Source organism: Temnothorax curvispinosus, unplaced genomic scaffold (genome assembly GCF_003070985.1).
Source record: "Temnothorax curvispinosus isolate PA1 unplaced genomic scaffold, ASM307098v1 QBEX01000637.1, whole genome shotgun sequence".
Classification (NCBI taxonomy): Eukaryota; Metazoa; Arthropoda; class Insecta; order Hymenoptera; family Formicidae; genus Temnothorax; species Temnothorax curvispinosus.
In genome coordinates this window covers 1-26,313 of record NW_020210417.1, presented here as the reverse complement: position 1 = coordinate 26,313, position 26,313 = coordinate 1, and the positions used below count along the sequence as shown (strand labels likewise).

Sequence of the window (26,313 nt, the reverse complement as noted above, 5' to 3'; positions counted from 1 at the left end):
AGCAATTGCGAGAACAATTCAAAAGAAGAAATTTAGTTTAGGGGAGCTAGCTGTTTTAAAATAAGGGAGTCCAGAATAGAGGATCTCCAGAAAGAGGCGTCATCCACGCAATTTTTATTCCATCCCTTTTTTTGAGGGCGTCCAAATCCCGAGACGCCATCTAGAGACCCTCGTGAGTTCGGCGATCCTCTCGGCGACTGTTCGTTATTATTAGCCGTCTGCTCCGGCAGACTCCGGCTGCTGGGTTTGACGTATGAGACAAACAGCAGGATGCCGATGTGCGGGCCTGTGCCGATGAACCTTCGCGAACCGCTCTCGCCCGTCGCGGTTTTGGCAGAGCCGAAACGTCGGACGCGGTGTCGTCGGCCACGTTGATCAGTTGGGTTGGCTTCGCGAGGCCTTGACGACGACGCGCGACATTCACGTATATTTCGCGGCGTCGAAAAACAGTGCGCGACTGATAAGCAGCTAGGTCACGATACAGTTGGAAATAACGTGTTGTTCGGGCTGCTGTCAGTATCGATCGGCGGAAATCCCGCGTCAACGAGATACGTCTCGTCTGACCTGCTCATTTTGGATGCGTATGTATATATGTGTTATATATATGTACATTCTAATATTATTTTATCTTCCTGGGAATGGTCCATTACGTTAACAATTCAATGTCTTCCACAGTTATCGGCGCTACTGTTATCGTCAGATGTGCAATATTGTCCAGCTGTTTCCGAAACACATGTGAAAACTCAACGAGAGACTCTGGATTGGAGGGCAGATGAACTAATTGCTGAAATCATGTGTCAAGCCATGCGAATCATTTGCGCGAAAGATTAGACGTTTGAGATCGTGATCTTTGCGCTATAACTGACCTGTTTTGAACATTTGAACCCATTTGAAATCCTATCCTGAAAAAATGTCGAGCGGAGAGAGGAAGAAAAGGGGATGCGACCGAGGGCATGGATGGGAGGAGGCCGGCGCCGAATTCTATCAGGAGAGTTATCCAGCGGCCGTGGAGGCCGATCTGCAACAGGCGCTGCAGAGGGATCCCTCGCACATAGCGACCTTGCTTCCCAGCAAGAAGTCTCGCGTCGGTAGGTTTATTTGATCTTGACAAAAAGGCAAGCCGCAAACGCGTTTCTCTGTGTCTTACGCATGTGTTTGACGCAGCCACGGCGAAACGAATTCGTAACGACACGAAGACCACGTTGAGGAGGCGTACGAGCACCAGATCCCGCGGCACTACAACCTCGAGGCGTATGTCGACCAATATACACGACGCGGCTGTATCGATGCTGCCCGATCTGTCGGAAAACTTATCCAACGAGGAGCGCACGTGGGAGGAAATTATGCAGATCAAGGCTATGCCCGTGTGCATGTCTCAGAAAATACAACTGAAGAACCAGTTGCAGGTATTTTGGAAAGTGCACACTTTAGAGATAAATTAATATGTATGATCTTGTAATGATTCCTCCCCGTGTATCTTTCAGAGCGCTACAAAACTAAGACTTCAGGGCTTCGAGCAGCTCAAGTGGCAGCGCAGAAAAGCCTGGCAGCAATTCCGCATCAGGATGAAAGAGGCCTACTCCAAGATGGAGCTGTGGAACGACAGTCTGAAGAAGATCGGCGGAAACTTCGGGATGGGCATAGTAGCGTACTTTTTATTTATCAAGTGGTTGCTGTATCTGAATCTGCTTTTGTTCGCGATTATATTCTTGCTGATAGTACTGCCGGCGATAGTGCTGGAGGTACCGGGAAACGGAAAGTGCACGTTTAGTGAGGCCGGCAGCGTGGCTTGCTGCTCCGAGTTGTATAGAAACAAGACCGATGAGAGTAGCAGTATAACCATGATCGTGCAGGACGGCGGTATATTGGAGTTCAGTCCGCTGTTTTACGGCTCGTACACGCACATGATCTACGAAAGCATGGATGCCACGTTCTGCTACAATTCGCCGCTGGCCTACATCTACGCCATCATCAGCGTCTTCATCGTTAGCTTGGTGGCGATCGTACGGTCGGCCGCCAAAGGGTTCAGGGAGAGAGTCGTGGAGGGCGAGGGCCAGTTTTATCGATACTGCAATTTGATATTCGGCGGCTGGGATTACTGCATCAACAATAAAAGATCTGCCTCGATAAAGCACAAGGCAATGTACAACGAGATGAAAGGGTTTCTCGAGTCGGAGAGGCTGGAGGAGGAGCGGCGAAACCGTACGCCGGAGGAGGAAGCGAAGTTGCTCTTCATGCGTCTGTTGGTCAATCTAGTAATTTTAACGGTATTGAGCGGATGCGGCGTGTTCGTTTACTACGTGATCGACTTCTCGTTCACTCAGCTGTCGGCGCACTCGGTGAAAGACTGCGAGATATTCAGTCTGTTCTTCGAATTCCTTCCATATATATGTATCGTTGGGCTTAACGTAGCGGTGCCGTTCCTCTTCCGCTATCTGGTCGCCCTGGAACATTACAGTCCGTCGTACGTCGTTAAAGTGACGCTGTACAGAACCATGTTTTTCAGATTCGCCTCCCTGGCCGTTCTGTTAACGTCCCTGCACAAACTCGTCGCGGGCAAAATTCCGGACGACGAATGCGCCAACAAAGCGAACGAGCAGCCACTGTGCTGGGAAACGTTCGTCGGACAGCAGTTCTTCAAGCTTTACACCACCGACATTTTCATCCAATTATTCATGACGGTCTTCATCAATTTTCCACGGTCGTTGATCGCGCGTCACACCGAGAACAAGGTTCTGCGCTTCGTCGGCGAGCAGGAGTTCGACTTGCCCAAGCACGTGCTGGATATCTTATACTCGCAGACGGTCTGCTGGCTCGGCTGCTTCTTCGCCCCGCTATTACCCTTGGCCGCCGTCATCGGGACGTTCCTGTTATTTTACATAAAGAAAATCACTTGTCTGGTGAATAGCACGCCGTCGAATAAGATTTACCGTGCCAGCCGGTCGAACTGCCTGTTCATGTTCAATCTGCTGATCTCCTTCATCCTGGCGATGATACCGGTCGGCTACTCAATCGCGGAGATCATGCCGTCGAAATCGTGTGGGCCGTTCCGGGGATTGGAGTCCGTGTGGGCGTTATTGATCATGGCGTTCTCGGAATTGCCCAATTGGTTGCAGTCGATTCTGTCCTTTCTGGGTACGGCCGCCTTCGGCATACCGGCATTCGTCGTTCTCTCTCTGCTTCTCTATTACTATTACGTGATGTGGCTGGCGAACAAGCACATGGTGACGGTATTGAAGAACCAATTGGTATTGGAGGGCCATGACAAGCAATTCTTACTGAACAGGCTCAGCGCTTTCATCAAGCAGCAGCAGGATCAGAACAAGTTTCACCAGGAGCAGGCCAATGAGTTAGGAACGTTTCAACATGTATAAATGGTATAAAGCTTGATTTGACATTCTTATGGATGTACAAATTTAGCGAAGGCATTTTTTATCGGCGGTGAACATCAGTTCGCATGCGTTATTTGACGTTTTACTTGAGATTTTTTATAGGTTTTTACTTACAGTAAGACTGTCGACTTTGTCTTCTTTATATTATACACGAGTGGCACTTATATAATAGTTTTTTTGATATTCTACCGAATTGGATGAAAACGATACAGACGACAAGGAGCCCGGACAATAGCAAAAAAATTAATACGTATCTCGCTTACATACTGCCTGTTGCGGTGTCTTGCATCTTTATACAAGCTGATGTTTTTTGAGACTCGAATTACAGTCACAACCACTGCCACACAAACGTTAGTTTCCGCGTGTCTTTAGATCCAGCTTCGAAAAACTTACATTCAAACGGGACATATCTCACATTCTAGGTAATTCAATCGTCTCATGTATATGAAAATGCACGTATAAGATCAGGGTACAAAAAAAAATGAGGAGAAGATACGGTGTTGTGCAAGTATTACACAATAGCGAGGGAAATCGTGAATTATTTAAGTATCCATTAATTCCGTATAATTTCATGGATATCTATAAATCTCATATAGCAACACACGCGTAATATTAAAACCTTAGAACATAATCTTCGTCAGGAATAATATATTATAAGCTAATGTGATCATATATATATGTCTAACTTAAAGAGATTAAATCGTTAAGAAAATGGGCAGCGATCGCGAATCTGCCTGTATCCGCCACTTGGGTGGGAACCTTCCTTAGTTCGCCTGAGGCTTCGTTTCGCTGGGCCTCAAATCGAACAGGCAGGTACTCACCCGTTCGATTTACGCGCAAGAAGAGATTAAAATATGTTTAGCTTAAATATATGGACAACGGCAACAAGACTAACGCGTCCGTCTATAGGACGAACATATACTTCCTCAACTTTACGAGTATAAACGTTAGAGAGCTTTTGCATGAATGAAACGAAGTGACGTGCGGCGGACCTATTTTCTAGCGTAGTTCCTTAGAAGTCTGTAATGTTACTGTAAATAGGTCCTCTAGAACCTATGAGAATTTATTTTACTAGCGAGATATCTCTATAGTAAACGTCGGGGAAAATCAGAAGTATTTTATTATATTTATTGTTTCGTTATCGAGGCTTTAATAATTTTAGAATATAGGAAACGAACGTAAGAATTTTTGTATAATTCCATATGTATGCAAACGTTCAAGATTTTTTTCAACTGTAGAAATCTCATATACCTCAGTATTGTTATATTGTATAACGCCAAAGATAATTCAGATTGAGACTGTAATAATTTATTTATTTCGTATATATCTATTAACGCGAGATATTTGTAAACAAATGTACTTCGTACGCACACTTTCATCCATTATCACCGATTCTACGCAGAAATGAAAATGTTTTCCATCGTAGCGTATATTTAGACGTCAATTCTGTATAAGCATCGTGCAGAGAATACACGCGCTGTCGCAAATCGATCGGATCCTTTGGCCTAAATAATTAAAATCAATGCACATACCGCGTACCGGGAAATGTATTTTGTAAATCTCACATTTGTATAACTAAGATAGCATGTACGGATGCTCAGACACATCCTTCCTTAATTTATTATAGATGTCACAAGCTCTATCGACGGCACTATATAAATGCATTTAATATAAAATTAAATATAAAGTCGTATAAAAACATATAATCCTACGTAAAACAGATTTATGCCCCGGGGAGAAGAATCTGCTGAACGCATTTATAATTAAACAGAGAAATACAATGAAGTCCACAGATATCTCACATAGGAAGCTCCGTTTCTTTGAATGTCACTGCTAAGTAGATTATAATAATGCTCTCTCTTTACACAACTTAATCATAGATTCTTATCATAGATCGTACATTATTTGTGGCTTAACCATCCAATTATGATGCTGTAAAAATAAATCTGTTGTACAAAACGCGTCTTCGTTATATCTCTTCTCAAAGTATAAAACTGTAGTGTCCAACGGAGAACATGTTCTTTTATCGTATCCTGTTGAATATAGTTTTTTTTCCCTCCGATATCACCTATGCTTCTGATGAATGTAACTAAAAATCATTGGAAAAAAACTTATTAGAACAATTCGTTGACGATAACCGACACGTTACAAGCTTATGTAAAGAAAACTTACCGCTTTAGCTACGTCGACCCAATCTAATGCAGCGGCAAGAGCGTCATTCTTAGACGGTATTCTATCATAATTCCAATACGTAAACTGCGAAAAGGTTCCCGTGCAATACAAATTCCTCTCCCTGTTCTCGGTATCCGCCGTTTTAGCCTCCGTAAACATCATGCCTCTGTATCCAGCAGGTACATCTACCTTTCTCCCTTGAAGCGGGTAGCCACGGAAGGAGCAATCGTAGTCTTTGAACAGTCGAATGGCAAATTAATGTTGCAATTAATTCTCTCTTACCTCTTGATTCGCTTGTCACTTCAATTACTACATTTACTTGACGTATCAGGTAAGTTATAAGTTAAACACAGAACGTATATGTGAAAAACATGTAACAGAATGTATGAAAACATGAAAAAAATGTATGAAATTTTATTTCTTATGGATAGTTTTACAAATTTATGCGCTCTCAACATCGTCTGTAGTAAAATATACGATACCGAAAAGATTTATCTCACTCACATCCTTCGTCTATCCTACGAATGTAAGGCTTGAAATAAGAGGAAACATTCGCAGTTTCGTCCCCGTGAATTTTACACGGCATGAAATGTAACTCTGTATCGTCTCGGTCAACCAGATCGTTAATGTGCAATCGAGTGACCATGTTAATTTGATACGGCGCAAGGTATTGATAATTGTGCGAAAAGTTTCGATGAATCTTTACGAGTTTACGACTTGTATATGTATACACAATAAACTAACCAATAATAGCATACCGGCGCCATCGTAAAGAATGTCCTTTTCATACTTTTAAAAGTTACCAGATTTCGTAGGTAGGATTTTTAAAAATTACCAGGCTCCGAGCGCGTTAATTTTCAAATATGAGGATGCAATACGTTACTTTTCACTCAACTTAATATAAATTTTCTCGCAAAATAAAGATATCAAAAGGAATATTAAAATTGTTCGCAGTTTTCTCAGAGGGGGAGGGAGGGAGGGAGACGGAAGTTTTTCTAGGATTTTATATTACACTTGCAGGCACACAATATTGCTCATGATATATATTTTTTGATACGTATATAATGCGCGATTTAATACAAAATTTAAGTGGCTAATTTAGTCTCTTCATGCCTCGCGTTATAAATTATAATTTCAATCCGCTATTTCCGATGGACGAACATGTATTTACAAGTTATCTTCATTACATTCAATTTGTATAGGAAAACAGTTATATATACATAAATCGAATAACGATGAGCTTGAAAGCTGTCGTTACGAAAGAGATAAATAATAATTCTATCTTAATGCAACGTTATACGAGGGCCAAAGCTCATTGTCAGTGAAATGCAAACACTTTCTGTGGCTCCAGATTCGAAAGAAAAAAATTAGAGGAGGCATTACTTTCGCGCCGACCCTCGTAACTTCGAATTGTTAGCTAGCTTGTGATCTAAAAACGACACAATTATTCAATATCATTTATCATAAATATTCAGAACTCAGATATTTTGAGACCAAAAAGTTACATGTGAGTACAGCATAAGCGTAAGTAAGTGCTGGTCTACAACCTTGCTTTAAGTGCCCATCTACAATAGGTGTTTTAAGCCCTATAAGCTTTATGCTTTATACTCTAAACTGTGATGTATTTCCGGCCTTGAGCGTTCCTCGCGCTGCTCTAAGCCCGAAGTGAGTTGACCAACTCCCATCTTTAAAAGCTTAGAGCTTGAGGCTTAGAACCTATGTAATTTCTCTCTTAAACAAAAACTAGAGCTTAAAGCACCTATTGTAGGTGGGGACTAAGGGTATTTAAGCTAAAAAGCTCTAAGCAGTAAGAAATTGACCAATCACAGTCGAGTATTCTCCTCACATTCTACTGCGATTGATAAATTTCTTACGGCTTAGGGCTTAAAGCACTTATTGTAGTAATTGTAGACCAGGACTAATGGCGAATACAATCACCATAATTATTTCAATATCATAACATTCTCTCCCCGTGAGAAATTTTTACTATCATTAAAAATATGCGCTAAGTGGCGTATTCAGTACTGTCTGCCCCTGTTGTAGCCGCCGCGTTGATAGCTATTCGCACCGGGATTATTGGCACCCTGATTCCATCCACCTTGAACTCTGCCTCCCCTTCCTCCGCTTTCCCTCCTGTCCTGACGGTAGTTTCCGCCGCTCCGATTGTCACCTCCATACGAATCCCTCTGGCCGGAATACTGTGGCTGTTGATAATTCTGACCGTAACTTTGATTATAATTCTGATTGTAATTCTGATTGTAGTTCTGACTGTAGTTCGCGCCGGAATCGCCGCGATAACCTCCACCACCGCTGCTGCCACCGCCGCCGCCGCCGCCACCGCCACCGCCTCCTCTTTGATACCCTCCCGTGCCTCTATGATCCGGATAACATTCTCTATGTCCATGTCCAGAATATTGAGATTGCTGATAATCCAAGTTCTGACCAAAATTACTACTGGCGTCTTTATGATCTCGATATCCACCACTGCCGCCACCGCCTCCACCTCCGCCTCCGCCTCTGCCACCACCGCCTCCACCTCCGCCTCTGCCGCCTCTGCTACCCCCGCGTCCGCCTCCACCTCCTCCTCTTCCGCCCCTAATAAAAAAAAAAGAAATATAATACTAAATACATACATATATCTACGCGTGCACATATACTTTATTATTTCATTATCTCTTGATTATCCAGTCAGTAACATTTTATATTAATATTCAATATTTAATATTTTAAAATATTATTTTATTAACTTAGTGCTGGTCTACAACCTTGCTTTAAAAAAAATTTAAGCTCTAAGCCGTAAGAAATTGACCAATCACAATGTGAAGAGAATATTCGACTGTGATTGTGGTTAATTTCTTATGGTTTAGAACTTAAATACCCTTTAAGGCAAGGTTGTAGATCAGCACTTACTGGAATGACTGCGGTCCTGGAACTCTATCCTTCTGCCATGAAGGCATCTCTGGTGGAGGTGGCTCTTGTTCGTACGGTCTACCACCTCTGTCCGGTACCGCCCCGATAATGACACTGTTGATTTTGCTTCGTGTATTCTTGCGAACGCTCGCGTTACTCGTCTTCTCGATCACCGCTAGATCGTCTCTAGCCGCTAGTAAATCGGCCATTGTCACTTTCGGCTCGCTTTTCAGAGTCTTTCTTCTCTCCTCGTATTTACTATTTACTTCAGTCTCCTGTTTCTTTATCCTATCCGACCACTAGAAGTGAAGTCGCACAATTTTAAATGATGCAACCGTCAAATATATCAGCCTATATGTATAAAGAAGTGTTTTCAAAGCATTTGTTCTCACCAGAAATGATTGAACGGTAACGTCAAGACGTTTGAGCAACATCTCACGGCGAGTTGCGTATTCCTTATGCATTTCTTCCTGCAGTTTACCTAGTTGCTCCCATTGTTTAGCCGAGAGCTCGACATCTATAAGCGGTTTATCGAGATGTTGAGGTGGTACAGTCTTTAGAACTTCCGATAATTTAGTTTCCAGTCTTGAAAACAATAATTCAGGCGAAATATTGTCCGGCGGCTTTTGAAACTTTAATACGACTAGCATATTCTTCAAGTTCCTTGCGGTGTCACTTTCATCCTGTGTGAATATAGAATAGTAATACATCACTTTAATAGAATTTCCTTCAATAAGATTCAGTTATCGCGATTAAGATTACTCCATTTGAAAAGCACTTACAATGATCACTTCCATTTGTTTCTCCTCTTCGGGACATTTCACTGCCAATAATTTGCAAGCCATAAGCTCCGCCGCTAAAAATTCTATTAGGATAGCTCTTTCAGACTCATTAGCTAGCCTTTGATTCATATGTCCAGTCATCAGTTTCTCATTCACGCATCCTATTTCCTTAAGAAAGAAGCTTAACTCTAAGAGGAAGGAACTGGCATCGTCCGCGCTTGTTGTGGCATGAACAGTCTCATCTGTGTCCACAAATGTCGCCAGTTGCTCCGCGAACCAGCTTACGAGACCAGTAAAATCCGGAGATTTTGCTCCATATTTCAAGGCGTCCGACAGCTTGTTAGAGTCGAGCATCGGCCCTGTGTACCTGTAAGATTATTAAAAGTGCACTCTTTCAGCAAGAGATCTCGATGTAAGAAATAAGAGTTCATTGTTGTAATAAACAAATGTGTTATTAAGTAACTAAACCCCAAAAATTCTCTCTTCCTCAGATAAATCCTTCATGCTCCGACTCACCCAACATCTTGGAGCATCTGCAGCAGCTTCTCCTCCATGTCGATCGTGCGTCTCCCGAGAATTTCGGATATTACCAGGCAGGATATGTATATAAGCGTATATCGTGCACGTAATTATTTGGAAATTAATGCGGAGACAAGCTGCGCTCGAAACGTTTCACCTCCTCGATTCCCTTGGTTCGTCGATCGACGTAGTATTCAACGTATGGAACCGGTACCGGTTACTTTACAGTTTACACTTTGACATGGATGAGATCAAATTGCACAATAAGAGGAAACAGCTCGAGCTCGAGGTTAACCAATATAAAACCTGTTTCACAGTACGCTTGCTCCGCATGCACCAATTCTACGTCTTCTTAAGCTTCGATCATAGAATAGAACATAGACAAGTGTCAAGTTGTATACAGTGTATACACATTACTTAGTATTAAACATTTTTATTTTTATAAAATATTTTGCGCACGTATTTGTTACAATTAAGGGTATTCGTGCTATAACGTATAATAATAAGAATAAATCTTCAATTTCTGATTTATCAACGTAAAGAATTATTAATTTTTAATTTCTGACTTATCAAAATCTTCAATTTTCAATTTTTAATTCTTGACTTATCAACATCAAAAATCTTCAATTTCTGATTATCAACATAAAAAATTTTTAATTTCTGATTTTTCAACATCAAAAATTTTCAATTTCTGATTTATCAACATCAAAAATTTCCAATTTCTGATTTATCAACATAAAGAATTTTTAATTTCTAATTTATCAACTTAAAGAATTTTCAATTTTTGATTTAATTAACAATGGATGTTTAATATGGGATTCAAAAGATTTTTTGGAAGGAAAGGAAAGAAGAGAAGGGTAGAATAAGTAATACTTCATTGCTTCTGTAAAATACTTCAAATTTTATTTACATCAAGAGTTATAACATTATAATTAAAGTTAAGCATAATTATTGTAAACAAGATAAATTAAATAGCAAGTTGTGGTTTCAATTTTTACAAATTATCGCTAAAATTAACAATCTTTAACACAGACAAAGAATTAGGAGAACAAAAATTGCTGTGGGGAGATTATGCGCTATTCTTTCCGCATTTATAACGCAAGAAAAAGAGAGAGCACATTACTGTAGCGCGATGTATCGGACCAAAATTTGATTGGCTGTCATATTCTTCGGCCGCCATTATGCGCAGAGCTACACTTGTCTTCCTACATCATGGCGCATACAAATTGCAGTCGTCCCGTAGGCGTCATCATGGTGTGTGGGTCGCAGAGTTTCTGAAGGGTGAAGCCGAGGGGAGTTTGTTTTGAATCGATAACGACGCGGACAAATCGCTCGGCTGCGGTCAATTATGGTGACTCGCCCGGCTGCCAGGCACGCCGAATTCGTCCTACGACGCCACGGCGACGATGCGGCCACGCAGCGGTGAGCGTTGTCGCGCGACCGTTTAAGCCCGATCGGCGGACTCTCTGGTACGCGGTGCGGCGGTGTGCGTGTGGCGTGTGTGTATGTGTGCGCGTGCGTGTGCGTGCGTATTGTGCGCGATGTCGAGGTGCTCGGTGGAGCATCATCGCCTCGCGCGACGACCCGAGCGAGGATGGAGCGCCGCCGCTTCGTTTCTGCTGGTCGCGTGTTCGCTCGCGCTGAGCATGTCGCCGATCCGCGCCGAGCTGATCGACGACGATACGAACCGCTGCCCGGTCGAGTGCTCCTGCTTGGGCAACCTGGTCGCCTGCAGCGAGCTGCAGTTGATCGAGGCACCTAGTGGACTGCCACCGTGGACCGAGATCCTGTGAGTAAACGCCGTGGCCTGCCGTCGGCTGAACGGTGTTGCTTAGGATAGGGATGTTGCCTTTGTGTATGCGAAGTCAGGTTCCACAGCTTAGCTTTCGCAGGGGATGCGTCTTGGAGTCGCACACTCAGAGAGAGAGAGTGCGTTGCATTTGTCGGTTTCGGGATGAAGGTGCAGAACAAACACTAACAAACAGAAAGAAAAGGAGTTAAGAATGATCTTGCAGAGGGATTATAAGACCTGGCTTGTGTAACATGAGTTGACGCTGATAAGATAGAAGAAGAATCTATAACAAAAATAGAATAATCACCGATATATATATTTTATGATTGACTATCAGAGATTTTTATAATTTATTTTTGCACTTTCAAGATAGTCTCGAAGGACGGGGAAACAATATTTATTTTAAACGATAATTTGTTGTTTGAAAAATTCTGTTTTTTTTCGTCTCATTTGTAATTTGTTACCTAACGATACTAACTAAATAGTCATTTGTTGAAGCAATGTTAAAAGAGGCACCAAGTATAAATGTAATTTTTATACTTATCGCGGTTTGCAACAATCTCTAACAAAAAAAAATGTAATTTAATAACAAAACGTAGGTTGTATTAAGGTGGCGATTAATAATTTGCTTGTTTGTGTCTCAAACTAAAAGTTCACGAGCAGTAGCTATTGTGCAGCAATTTATAATTTATTGGATGATAACTGTTATTACACTATATTGTTTGGAAGTGAAATTGAGGGGGAGTTGATATTGCTTGTTATGGGCTGCATGTGGGTCGCTTGTCCCTTCGCTCCACTAAATGGTCAGATTGATGAAACTGGCTCTACAGACACACGGCCAGGTTTTCTGTAGCCATATAGGGTGCTGAGTGTGATGATGACTGATTGTTAAGTCCTCGAATGCTCAGAGTCAAGGATAGCAAGATCTAAGTAGAGAAGATTCATGTCTATGCTATTTAAGGTATTAAAGATGTATAGTTACCTGCCACATTCCTGTTTTCTGCACATGTGCAGCTAAATAAGAGGAGAGAGTCTTGAGCAGAATTATTCTCTGTACAGACTTGCAAAATAATTCTTATACATCTGTATTCGTATTGCATTTGTCAGTAATCGTGTTGTATTTATTGGTATTACTGCATGTTAAACTTGAAATGGTTTAAGTTTATTTAAAGTGGACATTAATGTGTTAATTAATATTGTTATATAAATCTTATATGAGATATAAGTCGTTCTAATATTCAGATATATTGTCTTATGTGAAATCTGAAACCAAATATATATATTTTTCGTAAGATATGTTTACATTTACATGTATTACGAAATATATTTATATATTATATTTTGTATTTTTCAGAGAATTGAAGGACAACAATATTGCTAACTTGGAATTTGATTCGTTGCTTCATTTAACAAAACTAAAAAAATTGTAAGAATTGTAACAGCCATATCTTAACGCTTAAAACTATTTAAAGACAAGAATGTTTATATGCATATTTGTTCACAATTTCAGAGATGTAAGTGCTAATAAACTCGGGGATAATTTTACCATTGCCTTGTCAGACGTTGCACAATTACGCGAACTTAAAGTGAATAAAAATCACTTGACACAAGTGCCAGAACTTGTATTTGTTAAGAATATTACGCATCTTACGCTGTAAGTACTCGGCATATATAAACTAGAAAAAATTTGTCGATATATAATTCGATAGAAAGTAACTCGCTGTTAAATTGCTAAGAAAATATTTGTGCGATCGATCAATAATTATCGACATTGAAATTTTTTTACAGATCCCACAACTTAATTACTAGTATAAATGGGACTGCATTGTTTAGTTTACAACAGCTTCAATACCTGGATCTCAGTGGGAACAAAATAAGTGTCCTTCGAAGGGGTTCCTTCCTCGCTCCTAATCGACTTACACATTTGTGTGTATTTTAGTCTTATCTTTCAAATTTATTACATTACGTGTTAATTTCATTGTCTAACATTCTTAAATTTTTTTAAGGAATTTAAATGCAAATCACATAAGAATCATCGAAAATGGAAGTTTGGATAATCTTACTTCATTGGAGGAACTCCGTTTAAACAAAAACAATTTGACACAGATGAAAGATCTCTTCATGAATCTGGGAAAATTGCGAATATTGTAAGCATTTATATGTATCTTTAACGTATTTAGTTAACGTACTCATAGTATTTATACATATGAAATATTACATTAAGAAAGCAATCTCTTTAATGTATATTATCTAAAACGCGCGTGATAATATTATAGGGAGGTGAATAGAAATAATCTACAACAGATACATGGATTAAGTTTGAAAAGTTTGAAGAGCTTAAAGGAATTATATCTAAAGAGAAACAGAATTGATACATTAGACGATGGAGCTTTCTGGCCACTTAAAAATTTAGAGCTTCTACAGCTCGACTTTAATATGTTGACTACTATAAAGAAGGGAGGTTTGTTCGGTTTAGAACATTTGCAAAAGCTGACTCTGTCACACAATCGGATCTCAACGATCGAACCTCAAGCATGGGATATATGCAGAGAGATAGTGGAGCTGTTAGTATATAATATTTTTATAATTACATGAGATAATTTATCATGTGTTGCAAATATTACATAAACGTTTCGTATGATTATAAATTTTTATTTTTATTTCAGAGACCTGTCACATAATGAATTGACCTCTATAGACCGGGGTGCGTTCGAATATCTCACGAAGCTCGAGAAGCTTAAGCTGGATCATAATCAAATCGCATACGTCTCAGATGGAGCGTTCAATTTTACGACAAACCTTCGTATCTTGTATGTTTAATACAAATGTTACTTAATCATTGTTACGTATTACTGCGTTACAAATGCTGCTTTGTTTTAAAGGGAACTTAATTCGAACAAGATATCCTATATGGTAGAAGATATTAGCGGCGCATTTTCTCCGCTCGGTCAGTTGTGGAAATTGGGCTTAGCGCACAATAGAATAAAATCGATAAATCAAAACGCTTTCACTGGTCTGAGTGGCGTTGTCGAGCTTGATTTAATCGGAAACAATGTTACGTCCATTCAAGAAAATGCGTTCCTTTCAATGTCTAGTCTAAGCAAACTTAAGATGAACACCGGTAAGTTTCAAGTTTTACATTATATAATAAATATAGGTACATTTGTAACCTAATTGTATTTTTATTACCTTCTGTTAATTATCTTTTTTTTTTTTATTTACACGTAGGAGCTTTGGTTTGCGACTGTGGACTTCAATGGCTAAGCATGTGGTTGCGAGAACATTCTTACAGCGAAGCTGAACTACACTGCGGCTATCCGCATTGGTTGCAGGGCATGTCGTTGACTCAATTACATCATGCAAACTTTACTTGCGGTTAGTATTACTGCACCAAACCAGAGATTTTATATGTTTAAGTAATAAATTCGAACAATCTGTATTTCTCAATTATTATTTTCTATATTTTGCGTTCTTAATAAAATATTTTCTTTGTAATATTCACTCACAGATGAGTATCCAAAACCACGGATTATTCAAGAACCTGTGAGCAAAATGAGCATCAAAGGAGACAATGTGAAACTGGGTTGTCGTGCGACCAGCACCGCCGACACACCGCTCCATTTTACCTGGAAGCATGACAATGTGGAGTTGGACGACACAAACCTGCAGACCAATCTCAGTTCCTCCGAGAGTGGAGTAACCGAGGCAACATCCGTCTTGTACCTTACTAATGTTACCCATGCTAACGCAGGAAAATATCAGTGCATGGTAACGAACACTTATGGAACAACATACTCAGCCAAAGCCAGACTAAGCGTATTAGGTAAATTAAATATATACATTAATCCTAATTATACTGCCGAAATGTGTATATATATATCATTAATTAAACAATTCATCTTTGAGACAAAGATTTTAATTATGATCATTAAAGATTCTAATCCTTTAAACTTTAGGAAAAAATAGCGTTGTATATTATCTAAAAATTAATCTAAATCTTTTTAAAAAAATAAATATTGCGTGTTATACAATCAAGATTTTATATACATTTTAATAGATTAAGTAATAGTTTTCGCGCGTTCTTTTATATAGTTTACCCATCGTTCTCCAAAATTCCGCATGATATACGAGTGAATGCTGGAAGCACTGCACGTCTGGAGTGCTCTGCCGAGGGACAACCATCCCCACAGATAGCCTGGCAGAAGGATGGTGGGAACGATTTCCCAGCTGCGAGGGAAAGACGAATGCATATGATGCCGACAGACGATGTATTGTTCATAATAAACGTGAAAATGGCCGATAGCGGAGTTTACTCGTGCACCGCGCAGAATCTGGCCGGTCTTATCGTCGCAAACGCTACCCTCACCATACTAGGTAATAATAATGTGCCATAATGTAACATAATGTATCATATTTATTGAAAGTTTTAAATATATAGATTATTCTCAGATATATTTGTAATGCGTTTCCTTTTTAGAAACACCGTCCTTCGTAAAACCGATGGAGAACAAAGAAATAACGGTGGGCGGCTCGATCGTGCTCGAATGCATGGCCAGCGGCTCTCCACGTCCAAAATTATTATGGCGAAAGAACGGTAGTCCGCTGCAAGCAACGGAACGTCATTTCTTTACCGCGGGGGATCAACTTTTGATCATCGTCAACACGATTGCCAGTGACGAGGGTAGTTACGAGTGCGAGATGAGTAATTCCCTAGGCAGCGTCGTCGGCGCGTCGCATCTTACGGTCAAGCCGGGTAATTCTAATTGTTCATAATATCGATCGAAGGATCTTAACGAAAGTTTTCTCCTCGTCTAACATTGTATTTATTTTTTCATCTGATATCTAGCCCCGATTTCCACGGTGAACGAATCCGAGATACTGGGCTTGATAATAATAACCGTGGTGTGTTGCGCTGTTATTACTTCCGTGGTTTGGGTGCTCGTAATTTATAAAACCAGACGCCAGTTAAATGTCACGCAAGACACCGTCGCGCAACCAACAACGACCGTTATACTGACCGTACCGGAGGTACAAACGCAGCTGTACCTGGACACGAGTTCGCAGCACAGCAAGGACAGTGGGACCGGAGACAGCACGAATCCCAGCAACGATCAGCTACAATTATGCTTACCCGGTAAAATAAATTTTACATCGTAAAAGTCTATAAAAATTCAATACTTCCGCTCTTAAACCGCAATTTGTCTCAACATGTTTTAATGTTATCGTCACGAATAACGTTATATTTTTTATGTCCATCAGAAGAGGTCGTGACAAGCTCTGCCAATAACGAGGAAGAAATGGGAACAATAAACGTCAACGATCCTCTCTTGCGTTACACGAACCACGAGCGACATGTGAGTGAGAATGCCGATAGCGCGGTCTGAAAGAAAAACACGCGAGCCGACGCGTGAGTAAGCGGAGTTAACGCGTGTGGTATTTCCGCAGTGTGAGTATTCGTGATCGCGACTTATCTTCAAATCAGGATATAAATATTCTGCAAGTCGTGTACGAGCCGTAGTATTATGAGGAGCAGGGAATTACCGAGTCCCACTGTCTAAAAAAGTGACCTACAGTGAACGTTGATCCGCGCGACAGTCCAATGTACAACGGGGTATTCGTTATTGCCGTAAGAATGGATCAGCGAGTCACGGCACAAGTACAACATAAGAAACGATAGCGAAACACTTATACCGTCATCGTCATCGTATTTATTATTGACGCGACTCTCGTTAAGTCGATATAGGAACGATGTGTAAATAGCTAGACTAAAATCCCCTATTATAAAACTAGTATTATTACAGCGCGCGTCGCTCATTCGGCGTCTCTGAGAAATGCTCGCACATCTCTATCTTTCGGATAATTTTTGGACACACGCGGTATCCAGACGAGAATGAAAATCTGTCGTAGATTTTATTATTATTTCCCTGTTTTCTATTTTATTTTATTCTTGTATTTTTTTCCGGTATCTTTCTCGATACTGTTATGTTTACTCTATTCAGAATTATAATTCTTTGAATTACAATATATATAATCCATATCTAAAATATATGTAAATGTTTGAGCAAGCTCCGCTTAGTTCACTTGCTAAGCGTATTACAAAGCCGTTTACATCAATTACATTGTTAAATTCGCTGAAACATGCATTCACTGACCACATAGCGTGTATTCGAGTAACATTTATCGATTAATTGTACAAGTATTTCCCGAACGTAGCCATTGCGACGCGCGCGAGGATATTGCTATAAGCTCTAAAAGCCACATATATTAGACCAGCCTTTGTGATAGATATTTATTCTAGAGTTATATATTGCGTAGGCGGCTATTTATGGATTTATGCAGAGGAGGAAATATGAGAATAGAGAAATGTCATTTTATTCTGGAAAAAAACGCAATTGCTAACGGGTGGATGTATATTTATGCACCAAAGCGTTGATTTTAGGTACTTTGTTTACCCTCGTCGCAGTCGCACGCGACGCCAAACCGCTATATTTTGAATTAATTTAATTCATTTACTTGATCAAAATGTTGCTCACTACTAATAGATACATTGTGTTCCAGATATGTAGGACCTTTAGCTTTCGTAGGCATTTTCGTTAGTATTAATATCAATTAAGTTGAAACGCATACGACATGAGACTTTACGGATAATCTTCCATATACTATTACGTAGTTTATGTTGTTTTCAGGATTTGAGTAGCGTTTGTTGGGGGGGTCTCAAGGTTCTTCAATATATTACGGAAGGTGTAAAAATTTATTTCCGTTTTCCGCCGTTTCTATATTTGCGTACTGAAGTCTGTATGATTGCGAAACATTTGGAAATTGGACGGGAGCTTCTATTTTATGACAATGTAAAAACGTAATTTTTCTTATCGATGTTATTGCAGTGTCTCATTTTATTTCGTTACTTGGTCTAAAATATTCGAATATATATATTGATGCGTCGTTATGAGATAAAATTATGTAGTATATTTAATATTATAGCTTTCTCGTAGTATATTTGTGACAGAGTTTTTACTTATAAATATTTCGATTAATTCGATATGTATGTTCTAAATTTATAAGTAAGAAAATTTTTGAAGATGCTCTTAAAAAAAAGCGGTGGCAAAAAAAGAGAGAATATTGTTTAATAAAAAATTCGTTCGAACGCGATAATGCGAAAGTGATTACTATGAAAGTAAAAAATTTAAACTGCCTTTACAGTACCAGACGAATATTATTGGGAAAAAAACATTCGCGATATATATAATCCATATATTTTTCTATGACCTATATATTGCAAAGGAAGAATTGAAAAATCGTATGAAATTCGCACAAGACGAAGAGCCAGTACTACTACTACTACTTAATCAATCGTAAACTCGCGCGACTCCTTCCACGAGTTCTTACTCCTTATTTACGCAAGTGTCTGATACGCGCAGAGTATAATGTGCTCATTACAAGTAAAATTCAAGTATTGTATAAAGTAAAAATAGTCTGTAATATTCCACTTATTTGTGTAACTCGTAATTGTATATGTTTAAACGATATGCGAGAGCAGTTTCGAATAGACCGGGAGGAAAAACCGAGAACATATATAGTTTCATTAATATAGTCTGTGTAGAGTTTTTTTTCTCCTTACTGGTAACGAGTATTAAATTATATAGTCAACAAAGAGAGAGAAAGATGCTCTATTGCGACATGGTTTTTTTTTTGGCTTGCGCCCGTGTGATACACCAAATAAGGCATCTGTTTCTCATTCAGTATTTTCCTTGTTGTTATATAGTATTGTGTACAAATACAAGTAATCATCTACAATGTATCTCATGCGTTGTTATTTATTCTGTAGTACTAAAGCTTTCACATCACTTACCTTATGACAAATTACCCTCCAAATCTATTAAATCTAGAACAAGAGAGGAAGGCATAAACTTATTTCGGCATTAAAAATTAGCTCTATAATTTTCGCTAAAAAAGCTAACATTAATAAAGGCACCGAACGAATATATATATATACACATATTTGCTCAATAAGTTATTTTCTAGTGATCGTCAGCCAGTTTTTCTGGATGCGACTGGATGAAAGGATTTATCTTCGAAATAATGGAAATAAAAAATACCGAATGCAACGTAGTACAGCAAAAATGTACCTACTTATTTCCAAGTATCACAATTATTGAAGTGTACATATATATAATACATCTATTCTATAATTCTCCTTAATTACAAGATTTGTTGACCGCTCATATTCAACGCGTGGCTGAAATTCGCATTTTCTTCATAACGTGTGATAATTAAATCTTTAATTCAATTTAAATCTAAATCAATAATCTATTTTTATAAAGAGCGAGCGAAATTACTTGATTGCGAAGAATCAAAAAGGATGAAGAATTACTTTTTTCTCAGATAGCACAGACGTCCTGGATATATCGAAGATGACTTGAAGACGACTTGTGCTATTTGGATTGGTAAAAATTTTTCGTATTTGCAAAATTTAATTATTTTTATATTGCGAGAGATCGATGTTCCGTGATAATTCTCTGGAAAGCCATTTATACCATATAATGTCTTCAGTAGAAACTTAACTCACTCTTTCGTACGTTCTCTGCTAATACTGCTATCATCAATGATTATCCGCTAATTAAAGAACATTTGTATTGCTTAATGTGCTGTCGTATACAAATAAAAATAAATCTAGATGAAGAAGACTCTCGACAGGCCCCCGATTTTATCCATCACGATTGGAAGAGAATCAAATTTGCCAATTTGCAATTTTTTGTTCGTGATGCGAATTTCGCCACACGTACACGTACCTATGCACATTGAAATGGATAGGAACGCTTTCTTTGAGGTAGTATATCTCTAATACGAGGTATATTGTTTATTTGCAATTCGATCCTCGTTACAACGAACGCCGGAGACGCGCGATTCACAAAATTACCACCGTACAAAGTTTAACAAATCGATTTCCCCGCTTACATCTAATCGGTATCCGTGTAAAACTTTATTACATGCAACCGCGTCGGTATGGCATCGGGTTTCAGCTTCCGTGCGAACGACCGTAGGAAGGATAATAGCGGATGAAGTATCGTCGAATTTAGTTCCTCAAACATTCTTGCCTTGACGAGGCCGTTAGCCAAAATTCCGAGACAGTCGCTCTCTCTCTCCCCGCGCGGGAGAGAAGAGATAAATTCGTCATAATCACAAATTGGCAATTCAAAATATTTAATGCATTCCGTTGCATCAAATAACTTTGCTTCCGATGACGCAAATATATTGCGACACAATAAATTTTTCACACGATTGCAATTCGATGACATCTCATATCAGAGTCCTTTTAATATTGAGAGAGTTCTTTTAATATTCTTTAATATTCTTTTAATATACTGTATAATTATGTACAAATGCGAAATGTGGATTAAAATCGAGTTGTAAAACAATTTGATGCAAAAGACTGCGCAATTAGAATGCTAAGAGTCCTAATTATATATCTGAAAAAAGACAGATAGAAAGGAACTATTTACAGAGCGTACTTATGGCCAAAAACGATACACGCTAATGTTCAGCGATATAGATATCTCTAATTATCTTTTTTCTCTTTACTATCATTGTTATTTAAACGAAGATCCACTCGAGACACTGGAGATATCGATACATTCGAATGCATTATCCACAGAGAAATGTATACTAATAATACTAAATTAAAATCTAGATTTTGCTGAACGATTTAGAATATTTTCGACGATTAATTACGTAATATTATTCATCCTACGACAAATTCGCCGATCTCTTGGCACTATGCGCTGCGTGATCTATGTACGTATTGCGGCCGCGATAGTCTAAAAATAAGCAGACGGCAACAAGAGCAAGGATCATAGCAAACACGGCGCCAAACGCTCTATTTATAATATAACGAAATCGACGATATATATATATTTTTTTTTTTCGAAAAATCGCTCTATTAATGACAATTAAAATCGACTGCATCTTCGTTTAGTTATCCCGTTTTTTGCCCTGAGCGCTCCGTTAAATGCGTCGTGTACGGCAATTTAACAATCTGAAGGATCTAACGGACTTTGTCTTTATTTACATATAAGTTCTAGATATCTTGCATAAAAAGAATACATAAAAGAAGTAGGAAAGAGATATTTTCTCAATAGGTCAAATTTTTCTCATGACTTCTACATGACACTAGTCAGATATTCTCCCACGTGTTCTCATCGCTATGCAACTGTGTATGAATAACTATTTACAATTAACTGAAATCATGATTTGTGGAACAATTGACAAGTCCCGTAAAATTCCGTACAAGTCCGTTAGAGAGTTTCTCGAATGCGTCGCAAAAGAAAAACACTAGGTACTTTCGTATCACACACTGGCCAGAAATAAGATTTTTATATATATATATCATCTAAGTCCGTCTGTACATTCGAATACCGATATTCGCCACGTCATCGAGAAACGCCCTACCGTCGTGCGAAAATTATCGTTTTGAGTCATCGCGTTCGCTTAGTAATACGTAACAAGAGAGCAAAGTTACACACACACGGACGCAACAAAATGTACACTCGTAGCTCTTTCGACAGCCCTAGAATAATTCTACGTAGCAGCCTTAATTTTTACGCTAAACGAAATATAAATACCAAGAAATCATGGAGTTGCTAGAGCTAGCGAATAAAAACTAATTGAGCGCGTGAAAGCTCTGTCATAAGATTGGCAAAGGAACTTTCAATCTCTTATACATCGCAAAGTCCCTCTAATCGCGGACGACTAAAGGTACCGATAAATTGTCGTACAACGGCGCATCGATTTTCAACATAACGGATAGCTCGTGGATCGATCGCGTACTAATGCGAGATAAACGTGCTCGCTCACGTATAAAAATATCAGCAAAAATACAACATCCTCAATAATTTATCTGCAGTGTCGTCAATTATCCATTATCTACATCTATCTAAATTATATATATAATTATACATATTATACATACAATATATATAATTAATATCATATGTATATAATTATATATATATATATATATATATATATATATGCGCACATATACATACTCATTTATATTTAACTTTGTGATTTTTTTTGCCATACATGACATGTGGCACTCTATAAACCGCATGCACACGCATTATTCTCTTGGATTTACACGCACGCATTAATTATATCCGTATCCGCAAATAGCAGTCTTCGTTTCTTGCCACTGTTTTCTTTTTCTATCGATCAATCCGTCGTTATAAAATACCTCGTTATAAAATCGCTTCTCGTGAATCATTATAGCGTTGATACTCGTAAAAACGCACGCATTTTCTCACGCCGTGGAAAAAATTACTCGGGTATACGTAACATTGTGCAGAATTTGATTTTCGTGCATGCAGTTACTCTTTTGGATGGCACGGTAGGGTTCAGCTTTACGCTTCAATGGTCGGTTTTCACACTCGTGAAAATTATCCTTAAAGATAATCTTAAAATTAGCCCGGAGAACAGCGTATCAAATGTAATATCGAACCTAGTAAGTCTTCTCTTTCTTCAAACAAATCCTGCTCTAAGGGGCACTGTGGAGCATCTACACGAATTGTATCTTCCCTCTCGATGAATTCAATAAATAACGATAAAAATTTACGAAACTCCATTGCATACTTTCGTCTGATATACCACTACATTAAAACTAAATCCAGCTATCGCTAGTAGACCGTTTCACGTGCCTACACTCACACACACACTCTCTCTACAAACACATATTCTCTTTATCCTAATTTTTACATTACATATAAATCTACTCCTGCTTCTTCTTTATGTCGATTCCGCATTAAGCCAAACGGAATCAGAATCAAGCAACTTTCAGGTCATGCCTCCAGGATCCTGCGCAATCGTCAATCCTGCCATTCGGTTTTGCAAGCTGGAAGACCTTGCCGAAGCGGTGTCACGCCGTTCCATCCTCGAGCGCATCTGCATTCTTTCACTAGACACGCTCTTCCATCTTCGTTTAACATTCCGCTTTAATATCCCACTCTTCCTCTCCTTCTGCGAGTGTATATCCTTCTGCACTGGCGTTTCGGAACGTCTCTTCATCCGACATTCCGATTTCACTCCCAGTGCTTCCTGCCGGCCGATTTTCGTTTTCTTCTTCTTCTTCCTTTGCTCTCACTAGTTATGTAACAAATCGATATTCGGTCTAGACAACGAGCGGTCATCAATCGTTGTTCATGTCCTTCAGCTCGGTATACGCAAGCCGTTTCCGGTACAGATTGCTACCGCTCGACAGCACATTCCTCTTGTTCGGCATTGTCGACGGACCGGGCGCGTAATAATGCCGCCTCTTGTACATGACCATCCTGCGGGAGAAGAAAATCAATTAAGATACGTGAACGACAATTCATTTCTTACAAAAAGAATTATAATTAACAATATTGTGAGCCCTTTCATTTCTAGTAACGAAGACTATACTACAATCGTCTTTGATTATTATTGTCCATCTGCGTGCGTTGTTGTTCTTTATATTCTGTGATCAGATTTCGACTACAATTATAAGTAATTAATAACTATAATAGTGATTATATTGAGAAGTGATAATGGATTATATAGTGAAAATACCAAAATTTTTTTTATAAAAGTGTTTTTTTTGTGCCCAGTTAATTCTTTTGCGAAATATCACTATACAATTCATCAGGCTAGTATAATTGAGATATTATGTAATTTCACATTTTCCTGTGGAACATCTAAATCACTCTCTCGGTTTTCGAGAAAAAATATGCATAATTTATTCGAAACACAGGAAAAAATTCTACTTCCATTTCAAGATAATAAAACTCTCAATTGTACTCTCACAGAAGCGATCTCACGTTTCTATCGCGATCGAAAGAAGTGTACTACAATTTTTTTAAGTCTCTGGCACCGCGTGACCCGGTCATCTCTTTGCGTCTTCATCAACGACACGATTAGCCCGCTGCGCACGGAATTAGCGCGTTTTATCAATACGCAGGTCGGTCCTTGAGCGCGATTTAACGCCGACAGGAATTTGCGCAAAAAGTCTGAATGGCAAATGCAGTCACGCCTACATCACGTGTATTGTTCACTGACGGCCATTCGTTTCCTCCTCTTTCTCTGCGCCAGCACGCGTGTGCTGGTGCTGGCAATTATACCAGTACCTCTACAGGAGTGCCGACGACTACGGCTAGTAGCTTCATCACACCTATCGCGATAACGTCGTAATATACCACGGCTATATTCTCCGCGTAACGGTGATATGCACAGTGGAGTCCTTAAAAATTCGCGTCACTCTAAAGGCAAGAAATGTTCTGTGAGTATTTAGAGTTTTCTCCCTCCCAGTAAAAAGTTAATCCGAGATATATTTATATATAATTGTGCCTGAAGTCTAAACACCTCTAGTAAATCGTTTAAACCATAATTGAGACATTTATTCAGATGTCTGGACAAGTAAATCAAGACGGTTTGGAAATTCAGGACTCTGGACTGTCGTATTTTTAAGCGTATAATCTTCGAATCTTTTCTTCCTGGATGAAATTGAGTCCCTTGATCCAAGAAAAAAGATCTTGACTTAGCAAAGGTTTATATCTTCAGATACTTGAAGCTTTTCTTCCTCGGATTAAATCTTTTTCAAAGAGAGGACGTCTCTAGATACTTCAGAATAATTTTCTGCCTCCTGGTACGCATCTTTCGGGTCACTCTGTATGATCGTTACGCCTCGACTGTTATCTATGTAGTTACTATTGATGCCAGGCTAAGCACCATCGAAGGTGGCTTGTGCGCGAAAACTTCCACTCGCGCAGTGCGATAAATGATAATTATTTCTATGACAAAAGGCTCTCAAATGCCAGAAGAAATATTCTTGCAAATTGACACTACGTTCTTATGCATTTAAAAATGCACTGCTTTAATTATGAGTGAAAAAAATATAAATACAAATTACCATGTATAATAACGTTTAATATATTTAGTATTAATCGGAGAATACTGGTTTAACGAATTCATCTCGTAAATGTAATTCCTTCACAACTGATCCTTGACAAATCCGGTTGCACACGAGACACAGACTTACCAAACGGAACGAAGGAGCGTGTTTATCCGATCTAGTTTCGATGAACGTATCCGGAATGTCTTTCCTTTTTCTTTTAAGTATTTACTTTACGTGTATACGTTACAGAATAACATAAATAGCCGCATGCAACGCTCGGTGTATCGCAGGATGGGTTACATATGGGCGTTCGATTTATTTATTTTATTAAGTTATCGTACAAGGAGCTTGGATGCAGGGAGCATGCGTAACACACTACTCGCATTCGCACAAACAGACTGGGAAAAAAGAGGAAATAATACCCGATTAATAAAAAAAAGATTGCTTTCTCGAGTATTATTGTTCTTAGGTAATTACGATTATTGGAAAAGAGACCGTGCAATACTGTTGTTTGTTAAGGCGAGACAAAAACGCGATGTTTCTATACACACCCACTCATGCTCAACCTTTTAGTATTATCAAATGTCGCCTTGGCTGAAATAACAAAGAGTTATAAAAAATTACGGTATTTCTTTCTAGAATAAAAACATAAGATAATCGGCAGGTTTACTAATGCCGCTTGCGTGCTATATACCTAAGAACTTTGCAAACAAAATAAATTGCCAAGTTGTACCAATATTTAAATGCATACAAAATAAAAATATTAAATTTTTTTATTAGACCCTCATGTCTTATCAAATAATAAATTATCTTAAACAGATATAACAAACCAGTTTTTTTTTT

At 38.9% G+C, this 26,313-nt stretch overlaps 4 protein-coding genes across 6 annotated transcripts; 2 read left to right on the top strand and 2 right to left on the bottom strand.

Moving 5' to 3' along the window:
* Nucleotides 1-199: 199 nt before the first annotated feature.
* LOC112456621 (transmembrane channel-like protein 7) lies at nucleotides 200-5,351 on the top strand. Its single transcript, XM_025019301.1, has 4 exons — nucleotides 200-581; nucleotides 676-1,088; nucleotides 1,165-1,406; nucleotides 1,485-5,351. Exons 2-4 carry the CDS (start codon nucleotides 911-913, stop codon nucleotides 3,372-3,374), a joined length of 2,310 nt encoding a protein of 769 aa, XP_024875069.1. The 5' UTR covers nucleotides 200-581; nucleotides 676-910; the 3' UTR covers nucleotides 3,375-5,351.
* A 95-nt stretch (nucleotides 5,352-5,446) lies between these two features.
* LOC112456631 lies at nucleotides 5,447-6,302 on the bottom strand. Its single transcript, XM_025019311.1, has 3 exons — nucleotides 6,069-6,302; nucleotides 5,565-5,797; nucleotides 5,447-5,481 (listed from the first exon to the last, which is right to left on the bottom strand). Exons 1-3 carry the CDS (start codon nucleotides 6,208-6,210, stop codon nucleotides 5,461-5,463), a joined length of 396 nt encoding a protein of 131 aa, XP_024875079.1. The 5' UTR covers nucleotides 6,211-6,302; the 3' UTR covers nucleotides 5,447-5,460.
* Nucleotides 6,303-6,592: 290 nt separating this feature from the next.
* Nucleotides 6,593-9,810, bottom strand: LOC112456654 (protein FAM98B). Its single transcript, XM_025019348.1, has 5 exons — nucleotides 9,773-9,810; nucleotides 9,257-9,623; nucleotides 8,867-9,157; nucleotides 8,475-8,773; nucleotides 6,593-8,159 (listed from the first exon to the last, which is right to left on the bottom strand). The coding sequence occupies exons 1-5, from the start codon at nucleotides 9,808-9,810 to the stop codon at nucleotides 7,583-7,585; spliced, it is 1,572 nt and encodes a 523-aa protein (XP_024875116.1). The 3' UTR covers nucleotides 6,593-7,582.
* A 958-nt stretch (nucleotides 9,811-10,768) lies between these two features.
* LOC112456639 (leucine-rich repeats and immunoglobulin-like domains protein 3) lies at nucleotides 10,769-19,365 on the top strand. 3 transcript variants are annotated; one of them, XM_025019334.1, is made up of 14 exons: nucleotides 10,769-11,564; nucleotides 12,922-12,993; nucleotides 13,078-13,221; nucleotides 13,356-13,493; nucleotides 13,574-13,714; nucleotides 13,844-14,131; nucleotides 14,234-14,377; nucleotides 14,450-14,688; nucleotides 14,796-14,942; nucleotides 15,076-15,390; nucleotides 15,660-15,941; nucleotides 16,045-16,320; nucleotides 16,414-16,701; nucleotides 16,830-19,365. In XM_025019334.1, exons 1-14 carry the CDS (start codon nucleotides 11,281-11,283, stop codon nucleotides 16,949-16,951), a joined length of 2,880 nt encoding a protein of 959 aa, XP_024875102.1. In that variant the 5' UTR covers nucleotides 10,769-11,280; the 3' UTR covers nucleotides 16,952-19,365. The 3 variants fall into 3 exon arrangements, with proteins under 3 accessions (XP_024875102.1, XP_024875093.1, XP_024875108.1); XM_025019325.1 differs by having other exon boundaries at nucleotides 10,771-11,564; nucleotides 16,827-19,365; XM_025019340.1 differs by lacking the exon at nucleotides 12,922-12,993 and having other exon boundaries at nucleotides 10,771-11,564; nucleotides 16,827-19,365.
* The last annotated feature ends 6,948 nt before the right edge of the window (nucleotides 19,366-26,313 follow it).

What these genes read in the sequence shown, in the direction of transcription:
- LOC112456639 (XM_025019325.1), top strand. Translation starts at nt 11,281, where the DNA reads ATGTGTGCGCGTGCGTGTGCGTGCGTATTGTGCGCGATGTCGAGGTGC. An exon ending in TTAACAAAACTAAAAAAATT is followed by an intron (nt 12,994 to 13,077) that starts GTAAGAATTGTA and finishes TCACAATTTCAG; the next exon opens with AGATGTAAGTGCTAATAAAC. An exon ending in CCTAATCGACTTACACATTT is followed by an intron (nt 13,494 to 13,573) that starts GTGTGTATTTTA and finishes AATTTTTTTAAG; the next exon opens with GAATTTAAATGCAAATCACA.
- LOC112456654 (XM_025019348.1), bottom strand. Translation starts at nt 9,810, where the DNA reads ATGGAGGAGAAGCTGCTGCAGATGCTCCAAGATGTTGG. An exon ending in AACAAATGGAAGTGATCATT is followed by an intron (nt 9,158 to 9,256) that starts GTAAGTGCTTTT and finishes ATATTCACACAG; the next exon opens with GATGAAAGTGACACCGCAAG. An exon ending in TTACCGTTCAATCATTTCTG is followed by an intron (nt 8,774 to 8,866) that starts GTGAGAACAAAT and finishes CTTCACTTCTAG; the next exon opens with TGGTCGGATAGGATAAAGAA.
- LOC112456621 (XM_025019301.1), top strand. Translation starts at nt 911, where the DNA reads ATGTCGAGCGGAGAGAGGAAGAAAAGGGGATGCGACCGAGGGCATGGA. An exon ending in CAGCAAGAAGTCTCGCGTCG is followed by an intron (nt 1,089 to 1,164) that starts GTAGGTTTATTT and finishes TGTTTGACGCAG; the next exon opens with CCACGGCGAAACGAATTCGT. An exon ending in AACTGAAGAACCAGTTGCAG is followed by an intron (nt 1,407 to 1,484) that starts GTATTTTGGAAA and finishes TGTATCTTTCAG; the next exon opens with AGCGCTACAAAACTAAGACT.
- LOC112456631 (XM_025019311.1), bottom strand. Translation starts at nt 6,210, where the DNA reads ATGGTCACTCGATTGCACATTAACGATCTGGTTGACCGAGACGATACA. An exon ending in TCGTAGGATAGACGAAGGAT is followed by an intron (nt 5,798 to 6,068) that starts GTGAGTGAGATA and finishes GACTGTTCAAAG; the next exon opens with ACTACGATTGCTCCTTCCGT. An exon ending in GGGTCGACGTAGCTAAAGCG is followed by an intron (nt 5,482 to 5,564) that starts GTAAGTTTTCTT and finishes AATGATTTTTAG; the next exon opens with TTACATTCATCAGAAGCATA.